The sequence below is a fragment of the Lutjanus erythropterus genome, chromosome 4 (assembly GCF_056507025.1).
Source record: "Lutjanus erythropterus isolate fLutEry1 chromosome 4, fLutEry1.hap2, whole genome shotgun sequence".
In the NCBI taxonomy this organism is placed as follows: Eukaryota; Metazoa; Chordata; class Actinopteri; order Lutjaniformes; family Lutjanidae; genus Lutjanus; species Lutjanus erythropterus.
In genome coordinates this window covers 15,771,629-15,798,911 of record NC_139320.1, presented here as the reverse complement: position 1 = coordinate 15,798,911, position 27,283 = coordinate 15,771,629, and the positions used below count along the sequence as shown (strand labels likewise).

Below are 27,283 nucleotides of genomic sequence, written 5' to 3'. Positions count from 1 at the left end.
CCACCTCAGCCTACATCATGTGTTAAAGGAATAGGTCTAATTATTTTAAGTAAGGTTGGTTGGTACTTATCAATAGTCAGGGGCTAAGCAACGAACTGCTATGGTCAGCAACAAAATGTATTTTAATCACTTAAAAAAGGCCCACCTAAAAAATCAGTATCAGTTTAATTATACACTATATTTGGAGTATTTGCCTTCAGACAGCCTTTTCTGACAGGAAACTGTAGTCATGGAAGCCCAGTATCGCTCAACCTGACTTCCTAAGGAAAAACAGTAATTTTTCCTAACAGAACATTATAGTTGTTTTGGCGAATCTGAACTAACCTTTAAAACGTCACACAATAACACAAATAAATGAACAAATCAGCAGTAGACCAAAAACTCTGTGTTCTGCGAGGTAAAATTACTGTTTTTCTAAAGAGTCTAGTTGCTTCAGAGAGAGCAATATTTGGCTTACATAAGGGCAGTTTCCTGTTTGAAAAGGCTGTCTGACAAGGAAGTGTATCTTAAACTGATATTGATTTTTTTGTAGGGATGGTCCTTTTTTTAAGTGGCTAAAATCTGTTTTGTTTCTGACCTTGTCAACAGCATTACATTGCATAGCTTCAATGCTGGTGCTCCTCTCTGCTTCTCTAAAGTGCGGGCGTGCTGATCACAATCTACTGTAGTTAATACACCGACTATTGCTAAGTACCTCATACAACCCTAGTTCAAATAATCTAATCTATCTTTAACATTGGTGTTAATACTAAAACATAGACTGCAGTATCTTCCAGTTTGGATATAATTTCTAGGAATACTTGGCTGGATTTTTGCAATTGCTCAGCTAAGAATTTGGCGAATAAACTGAATACTTGAATAAAAATGCACACAATTTCAGAATGTTTTCTGCCATCAAAAATGAATCTAAGAGAAATTATAGCAATAGAGACCATAAATCACTCTACGTTTTAAAAAATGAATATGGAATTTTTAGCCATTATCTGTCATCCACAGCTAATATTAAACTGAATGAAAGCCTTTTCTTTCAATGAATAACACCTGAAGGTTACCAGATAGATTCTCCCATTCAAAAACCAAATGGTGCAGAGCTATTATGCACAATCACAATAGGCGTTCTCGTGCAAAGTGTACACTGTCCATCTTTTATGAATGTTGATTGTTGAATGGCTAACTGCTCAAAACACATACAGTGTATATAGTGTTTGCACTGACAATAATCCTGACACATAATTACAGGCCCACAGACCAATTAATTTGATAAGATACAATCATTTTGAAGACTTTGTCATGATTAGAATATTTGGCAGTAGTTAACTTAATTATATTAAGCTCCTACTATACTATATTAGATTAAATATTCTATATTTTATTGTTGTACTTTGCTGTATATTATGTTATACATTATCACCACACTCACCTTATACTTATGTCCCATACTATATTACTCACGCAGTTATGTTAATACATTCTACTGTCTTTTACATTATATACTATACTATACTATACTATACTATACTATACTATACTATACTATACTGTATTTCTGGACTTGGAGATCTCTGTGAACACAACAGGACCTAGACCAAATACTGCCTCTGAAACCAGTGGTGGCCAGTTTGACAGTAACCAGATGTTAGGCTGAATCTTCAGCTTGTTATACTCCATTTCCCATATTCTGTCTGACATTGGCTCCACTCTAACAGATTTCCCTCGGGGAGTGGGGGGGGGGGGGGGGTTCAACTGTCCTTAACCAATCAAAACCAAATGTCAGTTGAGTCTATGCTGGTGTGTTGTCATGCCAACATACTTTGTTAACGCTTCCACGTTGTATGGTTTTGTGAGAGAGTGAGGGTTGTGTGAATTACTTTAGTCAGCCTTAAGATTTGTATATCAGCTGTGTATTATGTTTGCTGCCACAGAAACGAAATAAGAAATCCGTGTAATGTTCCTGCAGTGTCTTCATGAACTCTTCACAGCAGAGTTGGTCCAGACTGAGAAACGCTAACGTTGGCTGGTTAGCAGCTATGAGTTAGGCCAAAGACAATTAAAATAGCCTAAAATCAGAGGTCTCCCAAATACGCTTTGGAGATGCAGCACTATCTTGCTTCGTATTACACACCTCTGGAAGCCACTATGTGATATTTCTTTAGTCGCAGACGGCCATGTTGTTAGTCTGTAGCTGCTGATTAGCTAACAATAACTGAGCTGCTGCATAAACACATTACTTCAACAGGGACTTATTTCTCTTCTGTGGCTGCCTGTCAGTAACTATCATGCATGGGGAAAGTGCTTTTTGGGCCACAGGGGAACTTTTAGCTGCAGTACCACAAGTGCCCACTGGGAGCAATCAGAGGCAAGGCTGAGTCTTTTCCAGATTTACACATCTATGCCCTCGACAATAACTTGACAGCGGCCTTAATCACAAACAGTGCTGTGGATTGGCTCGTCATTGTGGCATTCATTTTTTTTTTTTCTTTTTTTTTATTTGAGGAACCACTGTTACATGTCACCATTGCCTCAGCAGAGAATCACTTAATTGAGTGAAGTGGGCAGATTCAAAAGTCTGGCCCCAGGCAAGTTTGACAGTTAAAAGCAGATAGCGCTTAGCCACTTTAGCAACAAGTAAGTTAGCCATCTGTCCCATCAGGTAGGTATTACTCTGTAAATGAGCCTGGTATTTTACTCTGTTGTCAAATTATCTTTATAACATGACATGATATATAATGATATATTTATGACAAGTCCAGATGGTCCCATTTGAGGTCAAGGGAATTATTCACACTGTCATAAAAACATTTGACAGTGTAATAACACTTAATGACATCCTTATAACAAAGTCGAAGTCCAGAATGTATCACTGTAGTTGAGAGGAAGGAAAATATTCATGATCCACCTAAACTGTTCTCCTGACAGCCAGTGTCAAAACCAGCCACACCTGACAGCATAGCCTAACATAGTCTTAACACAAACAGTTTCCTTAAGTGTGATAATGTCAAGCTGTCATAACAAAGACATCTAAAACAATGTCAACTTTGCATTAAAAGTGACATAATTTACTGAATGACACTTGAACATCCATAAAGACTCGTGTAATGTCGTGTTATGTCATGTTATTACATGGTTTTGATGGTGCTATGTCAGTCTTATGCACATCCCTTCAAATAAAGTTTTCCTTCTATATTAATACAAACACTAAGTATTATTCCTTATGGGACATATTATACATGTATTAGTTTTGAATATTAGTAAAAAATATTCTTACTTTTGTTTTATATATCTCTTATTTATTTATTTTTACTTTATTTATATGTACTCATGCCATCCTTGCGTTGCTGCAACTGAATTTCGCCTTTGGGTGTTAATAAAGGCTTGTCTTATATTATCTTATTTTATAAAACCAGTAATGAAAGAAGAGTGAGAGGTTTATCATGCAAAGATACAAGTTGCTGCTTTCATCACCTTGCATTTCTCCCCATGGTAAAAAACCGTGTCACACAGACGACGGAAGTGCCCATGGCTCACTCTCTCTCTGTCTCTTTCGTCTATGCAGGCGCACAGTTAATGCACAAACCTAAAAACACAAACACATTCCCCCCTAATTACTCTTGCTCTCTTTGCTCTTTCTCACTCTGTGTTTTCACTCTCTCTTCTCTTCCTTTCTTTGAAGTTTGAAATTAGAGTTGAAAGCAAGGTCAGTATATTTATAAGTTTTCATCAGAGATTTATTATTTTTGAGGAATCAGAATACCAAGCCAAATAGGAGATCATTAGCCAGAGACGATATGGTGTGTTTTCTTTTTTTTTTTTTTCGCAGGGTGGTGAAACCTGCCAAACCAGAAGAGGAAAAATGGTCTTTTACAATGTTGTAGCTGATGATGTTTGCTATGAATGAAAGTGATTTCTAATTTCAGGAATGTGCAAGAAAAATGAAATTAAAGTAGAATAAATTAGACAATAAATGTTCCAAGGTGTAGAAGTCTGAGTGTATAGGTGAAAGAGTGTGTGCTATTCTATTGTACACAACGTGATGTTAAATGTGGATGTTTTTAGCCCACGCCTGTGGGTATGGATGTGAATTATACTGTATTTCACACAAAGCCAGCCACAGGCAAAACATTAGCAGAGAGTGCATTGTATCTCTACGGAAAACATCCATCCAGCAGTTGCAGAGGTGAAGTGCTTTTCATAGAGCTGCCCTTTCCAACATTGTTCCTTGAAGGTTGACCTATGACTAAGATTACAATTCACTCCTTTTTTCTCCCTCCTCCCCTCTTCCTTCCTGGCAGCTGGACATCAGGCTCTGTATGGTCGTGAGAGCCGAAATGTCATTCACACATCTTTCCTTCACTACTGTCTTCCTTTCTTTTACCTTTCCACCGATCTTCCCTTCCCGTCCCTCCCATTTATAGAGGTGACAGGGTTATCAGCGTTTGAGCAGTTGTTCCTTACCCGATCCATTTTTATCTATGCTTCCGAGGATTAATTCTCCAGTCACACATCCTACTCAGCCAATCAACTTCCCCACCCCATCCGACGATAGCTGTTTTTGAGGGGGGGAAAAAAAGCCAATTGGATTCTTTGTCACCTCAAACGAGTGCCTGCACCCCACCACCTCCCCCGTCCGCTCCATCTCCCCATATCTGGAAAACACATCTTCATTTTGGCTTGGTCATTTGACTACAGCAATAACTCTGTATGACTTCATTTAAAATGCTGTTTGGCACGATTGTGAAAGTCTTGTCAGTTGGTATTAGAGAGATGGGTTACTTGGGGATGTTGTGTGTGCGTGTGTGTGAGAGAGAGAGTGAGAGAGTGACGATAGTGATGCTGTACAGAGACAAAGCTTCAATAATAACCTTGCAGGAGAAACAATCTGAAAGAGAGACAAACACTGAAATATTATTTCTTGGAAAACATGGTCGATATGAAGGAACGGGGCAGATTTATTTCAATTCAACACAGCAGCTCCTATCAGAATTTGATCGTGTATGAATTCCCATATGATGCAGCTCTCATGAATGTGTTTACAACCTGGAACCCTTAAATGCTTTCAGTATAGAGTTTCCATATGTGTTTTTGTTGCTTACATACAGCTAGGCAAATACATGTTTTTTAATTAGAAATTCAAGTCTTTAAAGCTTCATATGTGCACCAGGTGTGAAACTGGAAACGAGCCTGCTAGAGGCAACCATAGTACCTGCTGGCATGAATAACAGCCACAACAGTAGTGCGAGTATAGTGCATTCTTTATTGTAGGACCACTGAGTAACTTTAATGGAGCAGTTGGAGTTTAAGTGCCCCGTTTATGGACAAATTGACAACAGTTGTTGAGAGCTGCCAGAGTCTGTTACTTTCCACACAAGGTTTTTCCAGCTGATTGTGCTGCTGTTGACAATTTTAAGCAGGTAAACCATAAACTTTAATGGTTCACTTCCCAACGCTGCCTTTTATGTGTAAATAATTTGGATGGCTAAATAAATGTGAATCTGATGTGTAGAGAGTGTAGACTGCTATTTTAATCATGGCAATTAAGCTTTATTGTACTACTGTGGAGGTGTAAGTCAAAGCAGCACACTGCTTCAATTGTTTTATTCAAAAATTTATATTTCTGTACTTTTCCGCTTCCTAAATAAACCTTTTTCACAGCAACCATGAAATAGTAGTGGAAATTCAGCTGTCATACTAATTAAGTTCCATTTCATGTAGGTCAAACAGAGTCAGGGTGCTGCTATTGTGCATGTTGGCTCAAAAGGCTCCGATACACTAAATGGAATAAGGTCTAAATTAGTATCATTAGTAGGGCTGGCTATAGTTTAAAAAAATGTGATACCAGTTTTAACAATTATGATATCAGTACCCTTGCAATGATACTGATACCAATAGAGTACTTAATTTGATACCTTTTCTTTTGTTTCAATTTCATCACGGCACAATTACTGAGTGGTTACTGAGTGCAAGAAAAACTGGGTACTAAAGGGATTGAATTGAGTTGTTATTTGATTGGATAAATTTCAATACTACTTGATACTAGGTTTTTTTTCAATTGATACCTTAAACTAGTACATGGCTCTAATCATTGGTATCACCTGAGTTTAACCTATTATTTCATATCAGTATGGCTGCTGTGAAAAGGGTCTATAGACGTATATGTAGATGCCACACTGGCCTTTGGATCACATAATGGAGTCGTATTAGACATGACAAGACTGGCCTGTGAACGAATACATGTAAATGATGGTGCTGTGTTTTTTTTTTCTAGATAAAAAGCACTATAATGTTTATTTCTGAAACAATTTCAATGAGTCAATGAGGATTTCTAATCTATTTTGAGTAAGTTACAGAAAAAAGAAAACTTTTTTCTGACTCCATGTTGCTCATAAACTCTCACACCTCATTGAATTTTGAATGTAAATGTTACTACTCTTTTTATCCAGGAGACCACAGTTTCCCCATTTACATGTACTTGTTCACAAGTCAGTCTTACTCTGTCTAATATGGCCGTGAGTAAGATGTCTAGAATTCACACTTTGTCTGAATGGCATACGATCTATAGTCTAAATGCTCACTGATGGTTAAGAAAGAAGTATTTCTTACTTCAAGAGCACACAGAACGATGTACAGGTTTCAAGTCTATTTCCTCACCTAACCTGCTAGGGTCTCCTGGATTATACTTATGCTCAAAGAAGTTTTTTTTTTTCTTCAAACAATTGGAAATTTAGCTGAAGGAAATTTAGAAGGACTTTGAAGTTTTCTAGGGTAATTCATAAATGTTATGTAAAGGAGATGATGAAGTGTACGCACAATTAATCGAAATGTTATCAAAAGTGCATGTGGTCAAATGTAGTGTTGTAGAGATGCTGTGCCCTAAAAGTCTTGTTCTCCAGATGTAAGAAACATGTTTGTTTGGAACAGACCCCAACAAATGTCACATCATCATAATTTTAATAGTTTTTGATGGAAAAATTATCATTCCTACTGATCATGAATCAGTATCTGTCAACATTTTTTCCCCATATCATACAGACCTAGTAATATTATACTGTATATTCTGTATTAATGGTCATCTATTCTGATTTTTCAGTCACATAACTGATCAATTAATTGTATATTGATTGCATATTGGAAACAGCATCAGGCGCCCCTCTGATGAAGGAGCCAAAAGCATTTCGTGAATAAAGCATGGCGCTCTGGAACACAGTTGTTTGATGTTTTTCAATTTTTAAGGAAGACCTTTAAATTATCTATTACACCAGACTCATGATTACAAACAAGGATCCCGAATATAATATTTAACATTGTAGAAAAAAAGGCATATTTTTTATAAACTCTCTTTGAGTAGTGTGTTACTCTTATTACTCTACATTTGGTTACGTAGAGAATCACAAAAAAATAAAGGTAGAAAAACACAAAGATTCACACATCCAAAGATGAAACAGCAATGCAAATTATTTAAAAGCGTGCAGCTCTCTCCTTCAACAACAGTGATATCTGGTGATTTTGAACACACTTCTCACTGGAATAATAGCAGTTCTTTGTGTTTATGGACATTTTTACAGCACTTTTTCTTTTCTTTTTGACCTAAACAGAATAGAATATAATGAAAACAGTGACTTATTGTGGTTTTATCAGCATTATTACTCTCTGGGTCAGTTTAAGATAAAGGCAGGATCACACTGCAGGAACAGAAAGAGGCGTTTTTTCGAGCTTTCTCTCTACTTTTAACCCAACTGATGCACAAGGATATTTGGGGATTATTTATAAATTGACTTTTGAATGACAAGCTGATACTGTGAATGTGCTCAATACACAGCAGGTGCTGAGTGCAGGTCAAGAGTGGATCACAGATATAGCTCTGTTTGGTGAATAATACAGTAGTTGCCCTTGAAATAAAGAGCAAACAAGGTTAAGAAGTAGAAAAGATCAAAAGTTGAAATTTTTGGACTTTGCTAGAATGAATGCAAGTCTGCTTGGTCATGATGACCTGCACCATGACCATTTTGATGTGAATGGTTGAATTCAAGAATGATGGATCATATGCATGGAGATGCTGGGTTCACTAAAACAAAAAATTGTCAAATCTCCAAGTGTCAGGTGTGGAGCATAGCATTAGTCATTCATGCTTCACAATCATGGTTTATTTATCAGCTGTGTGGTTTAGCTGACCTTTAACGTCCAATCAGATTCAAGCAGGTGTACAGTACAGTCATCATAACCACAAGTGGGACTTCCCACCATTACTATTGCTATATTTTTGGTATTGTTGATATAACGAGAATTTAATACTCATGTTATTTCATTAAGAGGAACTGTGGATTATGTAGATTACATCACCTAGGAGACCGGGATTCATATCCCATGTGAAACCAAAGGAAGTTAACGTAAGGTAACATAACATACAGTAACATAATGAAAGTTGCATAAGGACTTTCACCCAGCAGACTGGTGTCCGTGTCCCCTTTGGAACCAAAACTTGATTTTTAAGTAATGTAACATCACGCAATGTAACATAAAGTAAGATAATAGAGCAGAATAGAGCTGAATGGAAGTAATGTACAGAAGTCATGTTAGGACTCTCACCCAGGAGACTGGGGTTCGTGTCCAGTGTGAAGACAGAAGTTATTTAGTTATGCAATGCAACTCAACTCACTGCAATTTAACGCAACACAACACAATGTCATGCAACGAAGTGAAATGTAATGCAGTGTAATGGAATGTAATGTAAGTTAACATAATATAGAACAGAACAGAACTGAATAGAAGTCAAGTAATGTGCAGAAGTCACGTTAGGACTCTCAGCTCAACTCAACTCACTGCCACTAATGCAACTTAATACAACTCAGTGTTGCAGAAGTTTTAATACAAGTTGCATGACGTTATGTAGGCAAAGTTATGTACTTAACATTGCATAACAATACTTTACAGAGGAGCCCTATGCAAAACAAAAACTAGACTTAGACCCACAGCATCATATTTTGAAGCTTAGGGTCACTGACCAAGCTGCTGTATTTGATGAGATGGGAGTCAGAACGGTTTGGAATGATAAGGATACACACATACACACATGCATACCTGAAATTAGAATAGTAATCCATTTATTCCAGGTTTAGAGAAAAAAAAAAAAAACTTACTCATCTTCATTTCCGCATTTTGCATGCTCCAACATTTATCATATTCCAAAGTCATTGATCATTATTTGTATTTCTGGCCTCATATCTGTATATACAGTACCTTATCCCAACCACAGTTTGTGAAAACAGTGATGTATGACCTCTACATCTCCCATGATTGATTGCATCTTTGCTGCTGACTCGCTTTAAAACAGACTGTACCTTCTTAATTCATCTGAGTTGTTTTTCTTTTTTTGCCAGAGTAGAGGTTTCTCCTTCCTCCTCTTTCTCTCTAGGCTTCTGTTTTGTTTGTGTGGGAGTAAGGAGTAGATGGTGATCATGAGGCGGGATGATCATTAGACACTGTGTCAAGATGAAATAGCTCTGTGTTACTTTGAACATCAATGTCACATGTGCACACTCACACATAAAAAGAGTGTTCATTTCACCTTTAAATTTTGCTTCGTATATTAAAGCCTGCTTTTCTGAAAGTATGTGTCTGAACCCAGAATCAGTGCCAAGCGTCTGGTGGGTCCTGGTATGACAAGAGAAGCAATCTGTTTTCATGAGCTCAGGTCCCGGGGCAGGAGATTAAATTGCTTATTTGGATCCTGGGTTGAGAAAGTTTACTGTAAGTACCTCTGAGGGCTATAGCAGCAGGAAAAAAGGTTCTCCAAAGCTTTTCTAAACTCCTCCTTTCACTGAGAGAATCAAGGTCAGCTTGTGTTTGCATTTAACCTCTTGTTTATTGCCAATAGTTTCCATGAAGAGATGGCCAAGGAGTTTATGGGAGCAAAGCAGCTGGCATGGTAGACAAGTGGAGTTTTTAATGGAAAGGTCTCAGTTATTCTGTTGGGCGAAAATGAATTTTATGAAAAGATGTACAAAACACTATTGTTTTTCATGTTGATCTGTGAGATAAAACCGGCTACACTTGCTCTTCATACTCATAAATGATAAAAGTCTTATTAATCTTTTTGTCATTCCTCTTGTGCCTCCAGTTCCAGCCAACATCTACAAGGTATCAGAAGACATCACGGTGAATGAGGGCAGTAACGTGACACTCAGTTGTTTGGCCAGTGGCAGGCCGGACCCCGTAATCACCTGGCGGCTGCTCAACCCCTCAGGTAAGACTCATCCAATCAGTGCTCATTACCATTTGTGTCAGTCTAGATGTTTGGCTAATGGTGTTCCAGATTCTGTCATCATCTAAATACCAGATTGTTTTTTGAGTGACCCAAGAAGCCAAGTCTGTCTTATAATATTTGCTGTGGTGCGAAGTGAATAAGGGCTATGGAGACAGAAGATGCAAACAGCATCTGAATTTCTGCAGTAATAGTTGTCACAATTTGCCACAAATGTCTCACCACTTTTTCACACTCTGCCACAATCAGCGGAAACTTTGCAATGGTGGCAGCATACCCAGTGTCCATTGCACTGTGTGCAGAAGCGATCTTAAAAATTAGAGCGAATTGGTCAAGAGAAGTTTTCATATTTTTGTCAATAGCTTTGTTGGTTTTATTCCTCTGTGCCAGTGAAGGTTAGGCCACTATGTTTTCAAGCTGTCCTCAGCTGTCCTCTGGACACAATTTCTTCAAATTTGCTACAAATATCAACTTGGAGTCGAGGATGAACAGATCTTGGTGGGCAAAGGTCAAGGTTACTGTGACCTGACAAAACATTGTTTTTGGCCATAACTCAAGAATTCATATGTTAATTATGACTAAATTTCACTAGACACCTAATTGGATAAAACTATGAAGTGATGACATTTTTATCCAAAAAGACCAAAGGTCAGCTTTACTGTAATGTTCAGCTCTCTATCAGTCCTCTGTACTCCATTGTAAAAAATAGTATAGTATAGTGATTACTTTCTTTTTATGAAAAAAATACACTTAATATCTTTTTTTTAAAAATCCTTCAAAGTCTTCACCACTTACGTTATATGAGTCTTCATATCATGGGTACACAACCTCCAGTTTTTAAAGAGAGATCATTGAACATGGCCCAATAAAGTTGTATTTTCCAACTGTTAAAACATCTTCCACATACTTTATTTTAGACATTAATTTAGGTATTGTTATTTTTTATTTAATGAGCAATTTATATGAGGGGTGTAAATGGCATAAAATTGACTTAATGTCCAGGTCCCGACCGTTTCCCGCCCTTAGTACTAATATTTTTTGTGAAATACAGATACAGATACTAGCTTACTGTTAGTAAAGTCGTGTTTACTTAACCATAGGGAGACTCTCTTATATGGTAGGCTCTCATGTGTGATAGTCATGTTTTTGTTTGTACATGCTATCAAAGTATGTACAGGTCGTGGGTTGGTAAATCTCTCCATATGTGTGCGCTCAGATAGCAACGATACATTTGCTTTGGGATGTAATCCAATTTCAGAGAAAAGAATAATGTCTCCCGCTGCTGATAAGCTTGTAGTGTGATGGATGGAGATGCTCGAGTTGACAACATCTCGGTTTGATTATAGTCTTGCGCTGATTGAAAGACATTCTATTTATGTGTCTTTATCAATTACTGTGTCAGTTTGTCAGTGCTGCAGACATGTTTCATCAAATACATCTGTTTCCTGCACCTGGAAGCTGAACGTCTTGGGTTGGGCATATTTGTCTCTTTTGTCTCTTTGGATTAAAGGCGAGTGATTTGTTCAAACTAATCCTGCAAGCTGTATGGATCTGACTGGCTGCTTTACAGAGCTGGGCTGAAAACTGAAAGTCCCCCTTCATTTTGTTCCTGCAAATCTGAAGTGGAGCCCTCAAGGTTCAGATTGCTAACAAAGTAACTGAAGGTGAAGCTCCTGTCTAAGTTTAAATAGCTTTTGTTCCAATAAAATGATTGAGATGTGGATATAGAGGGAAAGAAAAAGCAATATTCAATAGTAAATTTTTCAAATTACAATGGACTGTGCCATGTGACTACGCCTCTGCAAGTTCTGTACAATTTCTTCTATAAGGTGGCTTTTCTTTTCATTATTCACTTTCTCTATGTTTTGTTGACAAAATAATGGGCAGACCACCTTCGACAAGTCTTTGTTCTATGTGAACAGTAAAATGGAAACAGTGTGATAGAAGGAAAATCCCATCAGCAGCCTGGCGGGAATGGATCCTGTAAGTCTACACAGGCACATGTGGCTCCAGAGATGGGGGTCCCACACCATTTGCAAACTCTGGCACTGTTGTTATTTTTGTTGTTGTTGTTTTGCGGATGTCTTTCTCCCCCCAAATCCATAAGTCTAACCCAGTTTGAGAGTGTGTGGGGGACTGCTGAGAGAGATAATGATGTCTGGCAGCCTGTGGTCTCACTGCTTCACGCCTTCGTCTGCCTGCCTGCCTGGGCGGTAACGCCGATTCGCTCGGCTAGCGAGGCTCTCGACTATTTGTCGGGACTACACATGTTTCCTGAGTCTCCAAATGCCAGTCCATGTCAGTACATGTCTCAAGGCTTTTATTCAGAGCCGAGTCAAGTGTCAGTTCTACAGTGTGAAGATCAAGCTAAAGTCTCCATAATTATTCTAACTTACTACCAATATGGCAATTTCCACATATTTTACTAAAGATGAGTTACATTTTTTTAATAGTTATAAGGGTGTAAGAGAACCATTATTGTGATTACTTAAAAGCACAGCACTCTATTTTTGAAATGAAGTAGCAAACACCTGCAGAACATTATCAAAAGGATGCAGAAACTAAATAGATTTAGGCCAGTAAAAGGCAAAGAGATCATACATTTCACAGCAGTTGAAGTAGGGCTGGTCAATATCAGTAATTGCTGATAATATTTAATGACATATTTTTAATGAAGAGGAAAAACTGTTAAAATCAACCACATTATTTTGAATACAATCATTTTACTTATCAAGATACATAGACTGCCATACCTGACCTGTCTTTTTTATTTTTTTATAGCATTTTTAAAAAAAAAAATTCATAGCAATGTCTTCAACGTCTGCACTCATTCTCTTACTCCTTACTGTTGTTTCTGTCATTTTATCACATGTGCACATGGGAAAAGTTAGCCTTCAAATCTTTCTGCCAGAAAGAACTTTTTAATATGAACCAAAACCATGATTGTATCGTAAACCAAGTAGTTTTGTTACCTAAACCTTACCAAACTAAAAAAAAATGAAAATAATAAGCCACATAAGTTTGAAAAGACTATGTCTAAGTGCAATGTGTAACCCCAGATTTGAACTCTGCTGGTCTTTATATTATGTCTCCTTTCTTCCTAAAAGAAACTTTTCTAATAGAAAGGGCTTTCTGGCAGAGTCCTGAAGCCAAATTTCATCCACATGCATCATGTCAAAAGGTGTGGCTTCACAACACAGTTACAGAATGATTGGCTGTTTGCATATGACTCTTAGTATGCTCCATTATCAATGGATATGATAGGATGTTTATGATCCAGGGCACTACTACTGAACATTTAACAGTTTTCTTATTGCTTGTGATAAAGTTTTGCCTTTAAATATCATTATTGTTGTAGTGCCCAGGCCTGTTCGCCACTGAACAGTAGCAACATTACATCTTTTGACTTATAATGCAAGCTGACCTTTTTTCATAAATTGACTCAAATTAGCAACTGGCTGCCATTTGCCAATAAAAGGGAAAAAAGACACTTGATTATTAAAATCAAACTGATGGTGAATCACTGATTAAACAAAATTAACAACCATCCAGTCATTCATAACATCCAAGCATCCACAGCAGCAGTGTCATAAGGTCAAGGCAAGCACTAATGGCTAATTATACTGATGGCAGGTGCCCACTCTGATGTAGATTAGGTAAAAAACAAAATTAATCAAGAAAATTAAAATGCCTTACCAACATATGAAATACTCTAACTATTCGCCAGAGTTCAAGTCAGGTCTGAAATTGCAACAACATTCGGGTTGAATGTTGAAGAATGAGATAAATAGTCGAGACTCAAGTGTCAAAATCTGGCTGAAGTCATCCTTGCATAAGCACATGCATATTCATATTGATGGCTCTGTGCACATGCTACTGTGCACAAATGTGTGAAGATTGAGTGGCACTCACTCCCTCCACTGACTACATCACTACATCACTTGGACTTTAACCCTGACCGGTGTATGTATAATTTGAAAACCTTTGAAATCTAATTCAAACCCCACACCAGAGATATAAATGTAGGAACCTGCCAAAATCACTTTGTTTAGCAAATGTCCACAATCAAGCCATCAAAAAGATAGCAGCACAAGAGAACCAAAAAACAAATATAAACACACTCATACAGAAAATCTATATTCTATAGTACCTTCTTCAGGCCAGAGTAATGACAACCAGTCCAGACTGGGAACTGGGAATACAGGGAGAATTCCTGCACAGTTGTTTAGCTAGGGTGAGAAGGCAGTGTTAAAAAATGCTAAATAAAATAAAAACAACACAGCGAAAAGAGAAAGAGAAAGAGAAAAGGTGAAGCTGAGAGGGAACGCATTAAAAAGAGAAATGCCCCAAAGGAAGGAAAACAGACTGAAATGAACATGAAAACGACAGATTTTTTCATGAGCATGGGATGTTGTGTTTAAATATATATACTGTATATAAAAACAGTACATACGTGCATGTCATACTATCACAACTACCCTTCCCTAGTTGACTGAATAATAAGTGGAATCAACATTTAATCATGCCCTGTAGGAACGTAGGGGATACATATGCAGAGAAGTGATATTGAAAATAAAGACCTGTAGGCTATTCTCTTTTCTGACAGGTGCAAGTATCTCCAGTCATGTAAGATGTACAATGTAAAAATACTGCATCACAGCAAAAGTAATCCAACTTAAGAAAAAACATTTAAGTGTTATCAGCAAAATATACTGAAAGTATCAAAAATAAAAGTGGTGCTACAATAAAATGTGCTGTGACTGATATTATGACATTATTAGATTCTTAATATTGATGCATTGATCTGTAGCCAGCATTTTACTGTTGTAGCTGCCTGAGGTTTATTTTCTGTAAAGTTAGCTTTTCTAATCCTGTGGTTCCCCACCAAAGAGTCGGTCTGTCCAAAGGATCAAAAGATATATATGAGGGGGCAAGAGATGATTAATGGGAAGTTCAGTTTTTGGATTTTTTTCTTATTTTTGATTTATTTTAAAATGTTGGTTAAAGGTCCAGTGTGTGAGAGTTACAGGGATTTATTTGCAAAAAAGAATATAATATTCATTTGTACGTTTTTATTGAAAATTAGAATCGTTGTCTACGGGTCCTCTTCCATAGAGTCGTCCGCGTATCTACAGTGTTCACGAAGAAACCAAACACGGGCTCTAGATATGGCCTTTCGCATTTTGCCACCATGGGTTCTCCTACACACTTGGAGAATGCGTTGGCAATCTGCAAGCTCACCACTATGTGGCAATCGATCCTATACACTTGTCCTTAAATTTACCTCTCCATGCCCAACAGTTATTGAAATGAAACCATATGAGACATTTGGAGGGGAACTGTCTATTTGGTGAAACTGCTAACAACTCACAGACATCTGAGACATGAGGGGTCCCAACCAGTAAGAGATCACAACGCAAAAAGATTGGAAAGCAGTGGTCTTTAAAAATGTGATATAGTTAAATTGATTGTATATTTATTTATTTATTTATTTTGTCAAATCTAAATTTTTAAAAAAGCTGTCAGATAAGAGTATAAACTACCTCTAAAATGTAATGGAGCTGAAGTATAAAGTAGGATGAAATGGTAATACTCAAATAAAGTATTTCAAAATAGTACTTTAGTAAATGTAGTTTATTTTTCACCAGTTGTCCTGATTTCAGCCACCCAGAAAAGTGGGTCTGTCAGACAGATGATACACTGTTTGTCCTCTCAACTGGAAATCCTCTTAAAAAGTGCATTATTTTCAGGTGTTTAATGAGAAGTGATTTGTAGAAAAAACAATTTGCATGGCCTTGACAGAACAAACTGTGCCTTGCTGTTTGAAGAATAAAGATGCATTGACACTTTAATGCATTTAGAAAAAACCCTGTGGAAATATGCCCTATTCCACAAGGACGAGCTACATCAACCGTATAAGAGTAAGAAAACAGTTCCTGTCTGTTCTATATAGCTTGTAAACGTATTAAAAACAACACATCCTATTGTTGTTGGTGCTGTTGTTATTGTCGTTATCTGGGCCATAACGCACCACCTCCTCTTTGGTCAGCTAAAGTTTTATTTGTCTTGCAAAGCACTAAAATTAGGCACTTTTTTCTAAAGTGCCCATCTCCCATCTGCCTTTGTGGCCATTAACTTTAAAGTAGAGCAAGCCTATAAAGAGTTTTGCATGAAGAGAATAGAGTGAATATGGCCTAATAATATCATGACAGTTTGATACAACACAAGTCATTTAAAGATGTTACCTTGGGAAACTGCATCAGGCATTTTTCACCATTTATGACCACTGCGTAACCACAGTATTAGCAGGCTCACTGAAGCACAAATATACAGACATCTAACTACAGGGGCTAATAAGTATATTAAACCCAACAGGTAATACTGATTTAATTCTATTTCCAAATGTGAAACTCAACAGGCAATTTATGCCATAGGAGAGGCTAAAGGATTAAGAAAAAAAAAGACAAACTGACAAAACTGTAAAACTTTAGACTACAACAAACCAAACTGACTAACAATGCAGAAAGCCATCAAACTGCAGACTATAACCAGTCAGCTCTGGAATATGTCTGTTGTAAAGTTTTGTCTCTAAAACTTCTTTTCTCAGGGGCTCGGTAAAACCTGAAGCAATCTTACACAATTCATATAACCTTCATGACAAATGATGTCTCCGATGCCGTGGTTGAGCATTTTCAGCCGACTGTCTAAATTTGTATTCCATCCGAGGATTTGTTTATGAGATAGTTAATAGCAGGGATTCTCGGGGTGTCCACATTGATTACGGCTGTCATCTGTTTCTACAGGGCCATCCAGGCTGAAACTGCTCTTTCTCCACACAGTCTTATTTCTCTGTTATTGTTGCCTCTCTCACTCAGTTATCACGGAGCTAATTGGATTATAACTGACGTGTTAGGTTTCTTAATGGCAAAATAGCATACTGAATAGATTGAAAGATAAACAGAAAGAGCAGTTTCGGTGCAGGGGATATGTGTGTATATATACATAATTAGACTCCATCAAAGATACTGTTTGTGTTTGTCATTGAGACAAGAAGTCAGGCAGGTTATTGCTGGCACATCACAGAGCTGCATTTGTAATTAAGGGATTGGGGGACTGAATTGAATGAATTTTCCTGGGGTCTCATAATACATTGCTAGTGCAGTCTGAGGCAGAGATTCTGGACCTACTGTGCTGAGACTGCGCGCAGCCATCAGATGAAATGAGGAACACTGTGGTTTGGTAAATATTACAACCCTTTGAGCATGATCTAAGATGACAATGGAGCAGGAGATACTTCATTATGAGTAAGGACGCAGACTTTTGTGGGCAGAGCAAACAAGGTGCTCATTAAAGTGGTACATGCACCAGTTCACCCAAAGGGTTTTATTTGTTGTTTGGCTTACACTGCCAAAGCAGATAACAAGCAAAGTGTGACAATTACTGCAATCACAAATAATAGCCTGTGTGAAACGGACTGTCATTATTAACCCTTTCTTTCACGAGACGTAAGACTTTTCCTCTTAAGAAAAGCAACAGAATCAGTGAGTGTCAGCAAGTGACCCAAAACAATGTGTATTTTGAAAGAATCATGACTGGAGCAAATGAGGAATTCTGGAGACTTAATCATCATACACAGCAAGTATCAGGATGGTTGGGTCAATAAAACGTCGGGCTTTAAAGGAATAGTTCCTTTTATGGTACATGAGGCTCTTTGAGGTAGTTATAGACAGTCATTGTATTACAGTGGATGGGAGTCAGTACGTCTCCAGTTTGGGGAAGCAGCAGGAATACTGGTGCAGGAAGCTAAGCCATGTACTGCTGTGAACAGTGTCAGCAGCAAAACATACAAAGTATTTTAGTCACTTAAAAAAGACCCATCCAAAAAATTTAAATCAGCTTGAGTGTTTGTTGAATATTTTTCACTGCTTTACCCTGCCATTGGACAGCCTTTTGCTGATTTTGCACAAGGAGTTGTGGTGATTCCAAACACAGCGTACATATAAACTGATATTAATATTTTTAGTCTGCCTTTATTTGGATGGCTTAGATTCCATGCTGATGCTCCTGTCTGCTTCGCCAAACTAGGGGCATGTCGACCACTACAACTATAGGTATTACAATAACTATTGATAAGCATCTCATAAAGCCCCACTTCAGATAATCTGAACTACCCCTTTAACACAGTAGTCCACATTTCACATTTCAAACTGTCAGTGCTCGTTTCTTTTAACCAAGACCACAGCTATTCCATTAACTTAGTGTTTACCAAGTGTTTATTATTGTAACCATGGTGACAAAGGTCCATTTGACCCTAAACCCTCATATATTCCTAACCTTTGTGATGACTGGTTGTGGAGAAAAAAATTAGAAATTACATCATCCTGCCAATGGTGGTGTCAGATCAGGAAACGCTAATATATCTCATTTTGAAGTACATTTCCAAATGATGTAGACCTAGTTTGTCATTTCATTTGGAAGATATATATTGTGTTTTGCAGTTTTATCTGAGCCTAAGAGTCCTCTAACTCATCACCTTGTCTCTGATGAAAAGATGTTCTTTTATAAATCGATGAGCATTAATGGCTTTTACCTTGATTCCCCTTATCAGTGTGATTCATCGGGACAAAAAAGTGCTGCTATTCATCCTTTCACTGCACTGTATGCATAATATTTGAGAGTGAAAATATCGACAGGCATCAGTTCCATTTAGTTTGATGTGAACAAGCTCAGGACAAACAGAACCATCATATCCATCACGTTTCATTACATCGGTGTCTCATTAAATAGGTTCCTTTGACCAAGGTGACCAAAGACAGCATGGGAAACTGAAGATCAGAGGCTGACACAGTGTGTACTTTTGTCCACAGAAGCAGTGTGACATCTATTTTACCTATCTGAGACAGTGGGCTTGCTGTAGGTAGCACACTATCTTGTACTTTTTTGTACTTTTTATCCAAAGACTTTTCACTCAGCCTCTGCGTGGGCACTGCTGTGAATATTGACTGAATAACTCATTGCTCGGACTTGTCAGGCGAATGATCAATAGAGTATGGGGGGGGTGGGGAGGAGAGCAGAGCAGAGGTGAAGGGATTTTCAGAGGGATGGCAGGACGAAAAGGAGATAGAAGAGAAGAGTGAGAAGAAGTACAGTCTATGTCTTTGTGTGTGTATGTCTCCAGGTTGAGTGTGGCATGCATGTGCAGAGACCAGCATGTTGGTGTTGATCTCTTTAGCTGGCTAGCTCCCAGCTTGAGTCCACTCTTGTTTTTTTATTTTTTTAAGTCCCCTGGAAAAGCTGCTAAAGGTGGTAGACTGGAGCTCCTGGGTGGTGGGAGGCTGGGAGAATATGGCAGCACCCCGTCGAGCACAATGAGGGGGGAAATGGAGCCGCTGGTCAAGCAAGGAATCCTTCACTGCATGCCTCTCAGACCACCAAAATAGAGGTCAGACAAGTATGAAAAATACATGCCCTCTGGCTGCCTCTGGTGCTCCATGACACGAGGAGGACCCACGCAGCGCTGGGAAGGGGAGAACTGGTGGAAGAGTCGCTATCCTCAGGGAAGGAGAGAAAAGGAAATGAAAGAAACAAAGAACAAAGATAAGGGAGACAGGCAGGAGATGGAGAGCGAGAGAACAGAAGAGTGTTTTAGTATGCAAATGGCCAGTTTCATTAGATGTGCAATCATTCTTATCATTAGTTATAGTAACTCCAGTAGTTAATTAATGTTCAATTATGCATTCGAGATCCTCTCACCTCTTTGGTGTAATAGAGTTTGTCAGTCATTTAGCACTGCAGGGAAGACAACCACAGTGAACCTTGGACCCACTCAAGCAAAGCCACACATCTGGACATCTGAGGAGCTTGCATTGAAAGTAGTAAGCTGATTTAAATTCAAGTCATAAAGTAGCCTTGATTTATTTACAGTGCTGCACCCTTGCTGCTAAATGGACAAATGGCTGCAAGTAGTGTCTTGTAACCAAAATATCAATGATTTTAAGTTCCCAGGAAGTCAAAATCTGTGTTTTTATAACATTGCACTATATGTAACCTCTAGTCCAGTATCTGGCCTAACAGTGGCAAAAAGGTCATTTTGTAGATATTTTAGGTATTCTGAAATGGTATTTCAGAGTTTGTCTTTTCCTGGAAAACAATTATAAACAGTTGATGACTCATCCTGTACTCAGGGGCATATGCTAAATTTTCATTCAATTAAATGCTTTCTCGCTTATGACGTTGCCTGAGTCAAGTCATATCAAAGTCAGATTGTATTTGTATAGCCTAATATTGCAAATAACAATTTGCCTTGGGGTGCTTTACAATCTGTATAGGGTGCGACATCCCCTGTCCTGTAGACCCTTGAAAGAGTAACGAAAAACACCCCCAAAAAACTTTTATTCAGGCAAAAAAAAAAATTAAAGAAACATCAGGGAGAACCGCAGAGGAGGGATTCCTCACAGGATGGACAGATATGTAAAGATGTTGCATGTACTGAACAGCAACAGCAATCCCACAAAAATACAGTAATTGAAAACAGTTTGTAATACATAGAATTTTAATACAATATCTGAAGTCCAGGAGGATGACAAACAATGTCCTGTGTTGCCTCTTAGACTGGAGCCATACAACCTCCTCTCCACAATGGATGTCACCGATTGGACCTGAGAATACAACCATTCACCAGAGCAGACTGAAGTGTTTCTGCGGAGCACGTTTCACTGTACAAAAGCACAACTTTAAAACTTTATCCACTGATTTGGGTGAAAATTGATTGAGTGAAAATATTTTCCCTCTGACGTCTTCAACTTCTTGGATTCAATTTAATTACAGAGTTTCCTGAAGGACAGATAGGTTTAACAGCTTACTTGTTGCTCTGCAGCCTCTCAGTAAACACAGCCACCTGTTACCTGTTGCTAACCACTAACTGCCATTAGTTCAGTAACACATGACTGAGCCCCGGGGTGCCATGGGCCAGACTTGGCAAGAAAACACCCTTTTTTCTGTAGCCTATTCCCTGTCATCATACTGGTCGTCTTCACTGGGAGCTCTCAGTCAGGGAGGAGTCAGCTAATATGGCCGCTCTCCCTCCTATATTCATCGACCACTTCAGCTGCATGGTGAGGGGGCATAACACACAGTGCTATTGGCTACTGTAAACACCAGTCACTGTTTGCAAGTCCCTTCATTGGTGCCTGTTTTACAGGAAACACATAAGCAGTAAGCACTCTGTTAGCTGTTTCATGGGAACTTTAAGTTCCTGAACACCAATTACCTGTCTATCAGCAGTCATGTTTACTGCCACAGTGTCCTTGAGCAACACAGTGAACCCTTAAGATGTTCTGGATAATAGTGTCGGCTAACTGTAAATGGTAAGCTATGAATCTACTACAACAGTTTCATTGCAACAAAGACATCTGTCCAAATGAATTGATTTGGACCGCAGCCCATGCTCCTACGCTATATGATCCGACTGAATATTGAAGTCATAACCCTTTTATAACAGTGCTTGGCAGGGCAGCCTTTTAGAGGTTTGATGCTGAGTGCCCTTGACATCCCTCCTACGCCAGCCTAGGCAGTGTCGGCCACGCTCCAAGACCGGGCTCAGGAAAGTCTCCCCAGGACTGTCACCTTGTCTGGAAAGCTCTCTCCCTGTTCCTCTCCGTGGCTCTTTGTCTATCCATCTTCAGCTGTCACTCTGTCTTCCTCTCCCTCATTTTCACTCTCATTGTCTCCTCCTCTTTCCATCATCCTCCCATCTCTTCCTTCAGCAGAGTATGACAGTCACTTCAATTGTCCTCTCTGCACCTCATCTCACTGTCTAGGGAGAGACATGGTACTAGAGAGCACAGCACAACACACACAGGCACACACACACACACACACACACACACACACACACACACACACACACATATCTCTGACTCTCAGGAGGGAGTGCAGCAGGCAGGAGTGGAGATACATAGGTGCCTCAGTAGTGTAACTCAGGAGTGGGAGTGGGTGAGCAGATTAAGCAGGATACACACACACACACACACACACACACACACACACACACACACACACACACACACACTTAGAAACAAAAGTGCCAACTAGATCCTGGGTTTTACCCAGAACCTACTTACCTAGGACCATCTGTGAAAGGTTCCCCCCAGCACACCATATGAGAATTTCTACAGAGAATCCTACTATTGTGGAATATTTGCACCCAGAAACCTCTCTAGGCCCTTTTCCACCAAATTAGTTCTGGTTCTTTAAACAGTTCAATTCAAGATTCTTGGAACCTTGGTGTTATCTAGCAAATCAGCTGATGTCTCCACCACTTTTTTTGAGCAGAACCATTGTAATCAAGGACGCATCAAAACAGGATGTTGCACAATGTAGAAAGTGACATACCCACTCTGGTTTTTTGTTGTTGTTGTTCCAGCAGGTTCTAAACCAAGTTATTGTTGGTGGAAATGCTCACAACTGTTCAAAATTAGGTATGTGAACCAGAACCAAGCTGGTTCCATGTTGGTGGAAAAGGCAAGTCTGGAGGACAGACCCAGAACCTTCCAACCTTCTGAGGGTGCTAACAACAACCCACTCAAGGGGTTCTACCACTAACCCTTTTATTTTCCAATGGTTTCAGGTAGAACCCACTGAGGGGGATGTAAAAATATAAGGGTATGACAATTATTTAATCCCATAATTTGTATATTGTGCTCATGGATCATTTTAATAATCAGTGCTAAAATGATCAATCTCCTCTTCATACAAGGAGCCTTTGATGAATCCTTTCTAAAGAAAAAAAAGTGGGGGGGGGGGGGGTGAAGGTCTTTAGAAGTAAATGGTCCTGAGTAACACCTCAGCCCTTCAAGAAGAACCCTTGTGGAACCCTTATTTCTCAGAGTACACACACATCATTGTGTGCCGAGCTGCCAGTGACAGAGAGGAGCTGACAAGCCTGCTGATTGTGGGAGTAAAGTGTAAGGTGGTGACAGGTTCTTGTCAGAGCAACCCAGGTCAAACCTCCCGCTCCATGTCTCCAGCTGTGTGTGTGCAAGTATTTGAGTGTGTGAGTGTGTGTGTGTGTGTGTGTGTGTGTGTGTGTGTGTGTGTGTGTGTGTGTGTGTGTGTGTGTGTGTGTGTGTGTGTGTGTGTATGTGTGTGTGCACAGTCAGTTCACCACCAGCCCTTTGGGAAGCAAGAGAAGACAGCTGCTCATCCGTCTCTCAGCAGGTCTCAGATCTGCTGACTGTCACTGTTCACTTGTTTGTTTACAATCAGCACCATCAGCAGCTGGTCTGAAATCCGTCTGCTGTCACACGGTACACAGAACATCATGAGCACAGCTTGCCCGGTGTCTGCCCAGCCTCATTAGGTGTAGTCACCGCTGGGCTGGCTCAACACTGGAGCTCACACTTGTTTAAAGTCACAACTGTACAGAAACTCAGCACTTTTTTTCCCATCCATAAGCACTTTTTCAAGAGCCCCAAGTCACACGGCCCCTCAGGGAGGCAGCAGCCTGAAGGAGAAGTGCACTCGTGATTTTGAAGGTTTCAGGTTTGAATCCCTGCCCAAGGTAAGGAAACAGAAGCAGAGGAGGAGAATGGAGACATATTGTCTTCTCTCTATTTTACCTTCTTAACTTTATCTTCACCTGCCCCTGAGCAAGCCCCCTGTTGCTACAGTAGAGTTGTTAATAGACAATGGTGACATAATGTGTTCATACTGAGGAGCTCATGTACAGAGAGTGGAGAAATGTAAACGCTTCCAACTAAATGGTTTCATGAGTATAAAAATTATATTAATAATATGCTAGGGCCTTTGCATTCCCCAGAAGTCAACCTAAGTTACCACCTATGGGAGTGATGTGTTAGACGGTGCTCTCTTCCACAAATGAGAGAATATCTTTTGGAAGAATGATGTTCTCCTCTCCACTAGTGTTGTAAACAATGAACTGAAATTGTTCTGGAGGCTCCTGATGGAACAACGTCTTATTAAGACACTGTTCATAAGAGGAGCTATTATATGCACATCCTCCTTTATTGTGTACGGTACGTGTTGTGTTGTAATGATCTTGTGCGGGTCTGCAGCGTGAGCTGATGTGAATTGAGCTTTGATCAAACTGTCAGATTATTCAGACTTGATCAAATGTGGATCCTGATTCTGTGATAATCTTGTTTCTCCTCTAAAATGTTTTCAGAAACATATTTTAGTGTACCGTTTTGCTGTAATACGAAAAAGATTGTGACCAGGTTGCTGCCATTCTGTGCCTTGCTTGAAAATGGATCAAGCATCACTATGTCGCACATTTCATTGCTATAATTGGTTGTAGGTCACGTTTGTTTTTCTGCTTAGTTGTTGGTCTGTCCAATAGCCTCTAGATTTTGGCCTGTGTGCATTGATAATGTCCCTTGGAAATCAAAAGTGAACTTAGGCGTTCCAGACTAATTCACATGCAAGGCTAAATAAGAAGCATTTCTTAATGTCACTATACAATAACAAATCATCATGCTGAGACCAAAATAAAAGCACATAAATATCAGCCTTCAGATTGCAATACAAAGTTTGTTCCAAAAACACTGTTCAAGTCAGTGATAATTACTGTTAACAATGTTCACACTGTAGCCTGTAGGTCTTTGATAAAGCCATTCTGCCTGGTAGCCTAAACAGAACAGATCACAAGAGATTACAAAACTCACAAATAGGAGAATCATTATAACTAATTGTCAATAAACTTAGCTTAAAACATGTTTTCCTTAAATTTTTCTCATCTGTGTGTGGGCAGTGTAGCCTCCCCTTAATGAGGAAAAATGCGATAGAGAGTACAGTAATTCAAAGAAAGAAGCTGCAGTGTTTTGAGTATGAAGTTGTAATTAATCTGTGTGGGCACACACCTTGTTATTTCAAATTTTGCAAGATGTATGACCCCTTCTGCTCATATAGGAGGGCTAGCTTTCCCAGAAATCTCTAAGTGATTGATCAGGTATTTTACCTACATTTAATTGTGACATGATGACACACAGCAGACCAACCAATTATCACTCTGTGTTTTAGTTTTCAATATTTTTATTCTTATTATGCATATATTTTCATTTTAATTAATTTTGCCCTTTGTCTTAAATCTTGCTTTGACTGATAGCAATTTTGGCTGTGCATTGTTTCTTTTTTGTTTACTACTTGCACCTTTGCTGTATCGCCATTGTACTGACCAAATGTCATTGCATTGTTTATCTGTTTGAGTGTGGAAAAATAATAACCTACTACAAGATGTGGGTATATGAGTAACCACAAAATGCTTTGGTTGTCATATTTAAATATAACTTTTCAGTCAAAATATTATAACCCTCTTGTCATAATATTGTGACATTTTGTCTTACAAAACTATGACATTACTGTCACACTATTCTTACCCTTTTGTAAAATAAAATAGGATATTGTAAGAAGTCTATGTGTGTGACATGGAGCAATGTCATCTGTCAGCTACAGGACAGGAAAATTGAGATGTCTTTTTGCAAGAGACACGTGATTTACAAGTGATTATAGAGGTGCTACATCCCGTAACTAAACAGAACTGATAGAGTCATGGTCATGTGGAGTGATAAGTGCATGTGACAATGGGCCTTGGCCTAGTGGCAACACATCTCGTCACATGCGCACACGCGCATCCTTGTACTTCTAACTTTATGTGCACCTTCAGACGACATTTAACCCCGGAGCCAAACTGCAAACCTCACATGCAGAGACGTAACGTAATTCTGACTTTGTCTCGCTGTCAGTCAGGTTCTAACATGTAGAGGTGTGGGTGTAGATATGTGTCTTTGCATGCAGTGTTGTGTGCATGATGGAGAAAGGAAAGGAGAGAGCATAGATAAAAACAGTGATAGAGGGCTAAGCACTGATACTCTGGGCCTGACCTTGCTCTCCTTGCTAAACACAAAGCCCCTTCTTCCATGGCAAACACAAGCCCATTGAATCTCTCCAGACGGTAATGAGAAGTCTTCCCACAACAATAGGCTGGATCCGTTTATCGGCCGAGTAGAAGAGAAAGCAGACAACCCAACTACCCTTCATGGGAATTCAATCACTAAACCCTATTCTGTTTTATCAACAATTAATCTCCTTTAAAAACCTCAGACTTGAATAGGATAAGCAACCAAACAGCATACAGCGCTATACAATGTGCGGCCACGCCAAGAAAAACCACACAGAAGCAGCCTCAAACGACAAACACAAAGCCATAAGAATAAGGAGAAGAGGAAGACGAAGAGAGTGGGAAAATGAGATAGAGAGAGGAATGACAGCGTTCAGAAAAACAGACTGCTGCATCGCTCCGCTGTGCGTATCATTTCTTCGGCTCAAGAAGCGGCAAATAAACAGCCGTCTTGTTTTTGGCTCCAACACCTGTGTTATTTCTGCACCGCCAGCAGCAGTGGCAGCAAATGGCTTGTGAATAGAAAGTGGAAGTTCTCCTTTTGTCCTCAGCCTGCCGAGAAGATATTGTTCATGTAGGATTTCGTCTCAGATATACAGAAATTGCTGCCAAGTGTAATGAGACATTAGAACCCAGACAATAAAATAGAGCACTTTAACAAGAGGAATTGCATGAAGATATTTTTGGTGCTTTCATTTAAAAGGAATTAAGACTCTGATTTTTCCTGAGCTACCAGAGAGGAGAAATGTTTAAGATGTGGTTTTATGATGATATTTATCATTGAAAACCGATGCCTGGAACAGTGAAACAGCTTGCATTTGAACTTGGTGTGCAGCATCCCTTTAAAGGTAGAGTCAGTAAGATTTGTCTGAGCTCTTCATAAATACATCAGGTCATCAAATACCAATGTTTTGGGTTGGTGAAACGTCCCAAGCACAGCAAAATAATGAGAACAAATATGGATTTACAGGCAGAGGGCAGGGTTTCTGCAGATACAGCTACCACCACACAGCTCTAATGGGTCATAAGTGATGATTGAAAGGGATTATGTAATATGAGTCAATACATTGTTACATATGAATCAATACAAATGTTGGAGATTATACCTTTAA

General features: G+C 39.0%; 1 protein-coding gene across 1 annotated transcript in view; it reads left to right on the top strand.

Moving 5' to 3' along the window:
* Window positions 1-27,283, top strand: part of lsamp (limbic system associated membrane protein) — a 243,097-nt gene that overhangs the window by 184,613 nt on the left and 31,201 nt on the right. The window contains exon 4 of the mRNA XM_084717115.1: window positions 10,112-10,237. Coding sequence (XP_084573241.1) covers window positions 10,112-10,237 — 126 coding nt within the window. The remainder of the gene's footprint in view (window positions 1-10,111; window positions 10,238-27,283) is intronic.